The sequence below is a fragment of the Vigna unguiculata genome, chromosome 5 (assembly GCF_004118075.2).
Source record: "Vigna unguiculata cultivar IT97K-499-35 chromosome 5, ASM411807v1, whole genome shotgun sequence".
In the NCBI taxonomy this organism is placed as follows: domain Eukaryota; kingdom Viridiplantae; phylum Streptophyta; class Magnoliopsida; order Fabales; family Fabaceae; genus Vigna; species Vigna unguiculata.
The window spans coordinates 41,265,720-41,271,066 of record NC_040283.1 but is presented as its reverse complement, the minus strand read 5'-3'; the positions used below and the strand labels follow the sequence as shown (position 1 = coordinate 41,271,066).

Genomic DNA, 5,347 nt, shown 5'->3' with positions numbered 1-5,347 from the left:
TTGTGTGCAATGATAATACATGAACAAAGGTTCTGTGTTTTATTTTCCAAGAAAATTGGTTGCTTAAGCAGCCACAAAGTAAGAAAAACAAAAAAACAAAAAACAAAACTTCAACCCTACAATTCAAAGTCACGTTTTGTCGTTTTGTTTTTTTTCTCTTCGAAACCATAAAAAAAAAAAAAAAAACCCATCTTATCATCTATGCTCCTTTACACAACCAACAGATTTAATGAAGGTCGTACCAGGATCACGTTACAGTGATTTTGTCCAGTTACTACGGATAATCGAATTCTTCTCTTGTCATTCTGAGTCCACCGGTGTCTCTTGTTATTATTGTGTTCTTCATTGGTTTTCCTCGTATTTTTTTTCGGTTAAACCACGACAATGTGATATTTCCAACGACATTAATCGGTGATGGATGAAGCAGAGGATTAAATGTGGTCTTGTTCTGGTACTTCAGCATTGATGAAAATGAGAAAACGGGACAGTGCGTTTGTTGCCATAATCGGTAATTTTCCTTCTTTTGAACTCCTGCTCTTGTATGACGCCGTTGGTTTTTTCACTTTCCAAGCTTAGAAAATGTTCGTCTAACACATTAACCGGGGTGTCTGAAGTTGAATTTACATTCAACACAGATTCGTACTCCTCCCTGGCTATGTCCTCTATCACATTATAACATTGCACCACAGTTTCCTGCAGTAAAATCATCGTACCCTCTGTTATCTCCACATAATACTATCAATAATGGTATCAAAAAGTTTGGTTTTTTTCACCACTCATTTTACCATATATGTTGTGTTGGATAAAAGAAAAATTAAAAGAATGAAAGAATGTGTACTTTGTTAACATATGAACAGTCGGATATTGCTCCTAAGAAGCATGGATATTGAAAGGGAAACAACTCATGTGAAGCATACAGAAGGGCTGACGCAGCAACTACAGATGGCTTGAATTCCAACACCTTTATCTCTGAAAAGTAAAGTAAAATAACAAACATTGTTTAACTCTAATCCTAGATTAGCAATCCAATTAACTCATGTAACTTACAATGTTCAAGTCAATTAAGCATTCGCTATAGTTATATTATTATATATACCTCTTTGTGACTTCAGTATGATTTCGGATGCTCGATCCTTCAGAACCTGTCTAAATGCCGGGTCTTTGAGCCTGAACAAGTTCACGAAGAAGGGAATGAAAGAGAACGGGGTGATGGAACGCATTCGCCATTGGAGTGCCCCCAAGATAATTCCCTCCATTCTTTGAACTGTTTGTGTCTCGAAGATGACACCTCCATCACCATGATTCAGAAGAACCTGGTCAAAAGTAATACCAGTATTGTTCAAATGAATATCAATCTATCCCTCTTACAAAACATTTGCCTTCAAACTTTCAATTCAAGAAAGAGATTCAAAACCTTAGAATGCTCAAACAGTTTACCTGGACATCAGTGGCAGAGTACTCTGCTTTCAACATCTTGGCCGCTAAAGAAAAGCAAGATACTGCAAGAAGCTTGTTTGCCCATGGCTTTGGTTGCTGTTGCACAAACCCATTTTTCGTTAGATCTTAACAGGGTATACTCTTTCTCTATTGGTACAAAACTAAGGTTTTAAGTTGCATTTGCCTTCACAATTTCCTTACAATCCTTGAAATTGCGAGAAATCATGCACAAATGTAATCAAAATTGTAAACAAATGTGACCACCACCACCACAATTTCCCTGGTATTTCCAAAAAGCTTGATATTTCAGTCGAAAAGTGTGGCTAATTACCAATATTCCTTGGTTAGCGAGGAAGCGATCCAAGTAGTTGATGGCAAGGTAAGGAAGAACTGGATCGAAAGTGCAGGAGAGCTGAAGAGAAACGAAACAAGCAAGAAGCCACGTTGAGAAAAAAAGAAAAAGAAAAACACGAAAATTGGATATTTGTGTTTGTGAAAGAAAGTGAATTGGTGTTGGTGGTTGGTTACCTGTGAAATCAAAGAGACAACATTTCTCCTAACAGAGATGTCGAAGTCGCTGGCTTTGAGAGTTTGACAGTAATTGGGTGGAGGGATGTGGTCGGATTCGATGAGGAAGAGTGAAGGAAGAGCTTCAGAGGGAAGGTCGTGGAAGTTTCCAAGAGGGTTTTCGAGGTTAAAATCCATGGATGAGAAAGAAGTCTTCTTTGTGAAGTTCGTCTTGGTTAGAGGTATGGAAGAGTAAGTAGAAGAACAAGCATTGTAGAAAAATAAATGAGATATATATATATATATATATATATATATATATATATATACACGTATATATAGAAAGAGAAAGTGTGTGAGAAGGTAAAAGGTGGTGAGAGAGTGAGTAATGCAGTGTGGTTTCTTGAAATTGAAGGTTTTGTTGGAGTTTTTGCGAAGACAGAGTGAAAAAAGAGGAAATAAAAAAAAAAAAAAGGTAAATGGGTGAGGAAAGGAGAAAAGAGAAGGTAGTTGGTTTTGGTCCCTCACCTGTGCAGTGGTGTGTCAGGACTGCATGAGAGGTGAGTGAGTGAGGATGCTGCTAATGCTGTGCCAGAGGTTGAGACAAGTTAATGACCAAAGAGTTTGGGTCTCTTTTCGAGGCTCAAATTAATACCTTAAACATTATTTTTACACACCCTACGAAACTTACTACTGTGTCACACTGTAAATACAAGAGAAAAGGAAAGTAAAAGATCCTTATTAGAATTCAGAAATTAAAATATGCAGTTTTTCATTAGAATGTAAAACAGATTTTACTTTTTTATATTCTTACATATAATTTTAATAATAAAAAATGTTGTTTAACATGTGTCATTTTAAGATTACTTTCTCTCGTAAAAAAATATATTATTCCAAGAAACAAATTCTTAAATGTGAAATATTATCTTATTGAACAAAAAAATCAACTGTATAGTAGCATATATGTGATCATTTGTAGGTGATAATTTGTAGGTTTGATGTGATCAATATTGCAACATGTAAAATTGTATATAATTAAGTAGTCAGTGAAAGATTAGCTCTCATAAATAATGATCTTACAATCAGTTTTAGACATTTTACTAATAATTCTACAAGTTCATTTTGAGTATGAAATGTGTTAATAGATGTTCAACTTCAATTCCAATTGATATATTATACTCATAAAAAATATGAGATGTAAATTCATCAGCATCATCAAAACAATTTTTTTTAATTGGATAATCTGAGAAGTGAGTTCTTAATTGTGCTAATAACTTTGCAAATGTCTGATTACAAGTTGATAATAAACAAATATGTGATCATCTAGTTGATGCATAAATTAAAATCATGAAATATCTAAATGATTCACATGATGGGTGTACTGGACCACAAATATCACCTTCTATTTGTTCTAAACATGAGTTTGACTCATTTCTAATTTTTTTGGTGATAGACTTATTATCAATTTTCCTTTGTGAATGTGCATTACATGAGAAGTCATTGGAATGAAGAAGTTTTTGACTCTTTAGTGAGTGTCCACATGAGTTTTTCAACTATTTTCGCATCAAAATAGATTCATGATGACCCATCTGATCATGCCAAACAAAGAATTCATTTTTATTTGTAAGCTTCTGGCTTACAATGACATGCGTTTCAATTACGCTAATATTTGTGTAGTACAAATCATAAGAGAAAACTGATAATTTCTCCAATTTAACCCAATTCTCTTATACACATTTTTTTATTCAACTCAATTCCAGTGATATAAAGATATTTCATATCTCCTTCATTGTTTGTCTCAATATGATATTCATTTAGACAAATATCATTGAAACTTCATAAATTTCTATTAAACTTCTTGGTAGAAGTACAATAGCTCTTTTGGAGCCTTCAAATATATTTGTAGTACTAGAAATAATGCTAATATTGACTTCTCACATAACTAAACAAGAGAAAAAAAATATTACTCTTGAGAATTGTATGAGTTGTTGCACTATCAACAAGACACATATATTTATTAGTCAATACAACATTACTGCATACCAAATGATCATACATATAATTACATCTTGATGAACTTAATAAGCTCAACTCATTGCAGGTATCAGTGGCGGATCTTCACCAAAATATTTGGGGGAGTCAAAATAATATACTCAAAATTTATATATTTAATATTATTGTGACTAATTCAATAAAAATGAATACATAATCTAGTACATTTATAATTATCAAAGAAATTACACATATCTAAAGGAATGTCTATCATTTTTTCATATTTTTGAACTCATGGTAATTGAATTATAATTAAATTTTTCAGTTAACTTTTTTCGATGTAAATAACCATATCTGCAAAATATTCATCTTCCATTTTATTAACATGCATTTGATTTAAAAAATATTCGCAAGCTTTCATTTCATTGCTATGCGATAAATAACCATATTATCATGTTTTCATCTTCACCAATAGTTTCTCTATCAATTTTAAAAAATAAATTTATTCTTTTGTTTTTCATTAATATACGTATTTAAAAAATAAGTTTAAGACTAAAAAATAATTTATCATAATCTAATCAAAAATTGAGAGAATAATTACTAAAAAAAACTATAATAATCAAGCTACAATTAAAAATCGACTATGAAAAATCATAGTACACTGTTTCTTCTTCTACATTAATAATAAATGAATATACAAAAAGGTCATAAGATCAAAAATAATGCTAAATGTTAAATAAATAGTTCACTATCAAGTGAGATAAGAGAAATTTACCTTATTTATTTATTTAATAATGGAAACAAATATGAAAAAATGAGGATATAAATACTAAGTTTATGTCTTTTTTTTAGTAACAAAAGAAAATAAATAAACATGAAAGAAGAATACAACATATGAAAAATTCAAAAGACAATGAGAGAGAAAATAAAAAATATCTTAATAATTTTGTTTCTTTATATATTTAATTTTATATTATATTATTTATTATTGTATTTTATAAAATAAATAAAAAATACTTAATTTAATTTTTATTAATTTTGAATATAATTATATTTAATTTTAAAAAAATAAAAAAAAATTTAAAATTTTTAAAATTTATATAATTAAAAAAAATAAATACAAAATAATGAAAAAAAATAAAAAAATTTGGGGGAGGGGGGTTGTGGCCCCACCTGCCCCTTGCAAATCATATATTATCATATAATATCAAATAAAATTAAGTATAAAGCATCATCTCCAAAAAAGAAATTGAACCTTTATAAAATATATGTATAGTATAACAAAATCAAAACCACAAATCCATATCAAAACCACAATTTCACATTCTTACACGTAATATGTATATTATAATATATCATTAACTTAAAAAATATCCATTTGTAATATATGTATAATGTATAATATTAATAT

General features: G+C 30.1%; 1 protein-coding gene across 1 annotated transcript; it reads right to left on the bottom strand.

The window, feature by feature from the left end:
* On the bottom strand, window positions 1–2,233 carry LOC114184031 (putative cyclin-D6-1). Its single transcript, XM_028071263.1, has 6 exons — window positions 1,966–2,233; window positions 1,769–1,849; window positions 1,438–1,533; window positions 1,097–1,313; window positions 839–969; window positions 1–693 (listed from the first exon to the last, which is right to left on the bottom strand). The coding sequence occupies exons 1-6, from the start codon at window positions 2,140–2,142 to the stop codon at window positions 457–459; spliced, it is 939 nt and encodes a 312-aa protein (XP_027927064.1). The 5' UTR covers window positions 2,143–2,233; the 3' UTR covers window positions 1–456.
* Window positions 2,234–5,347: the final 3,114 nt, after the last annotated feature.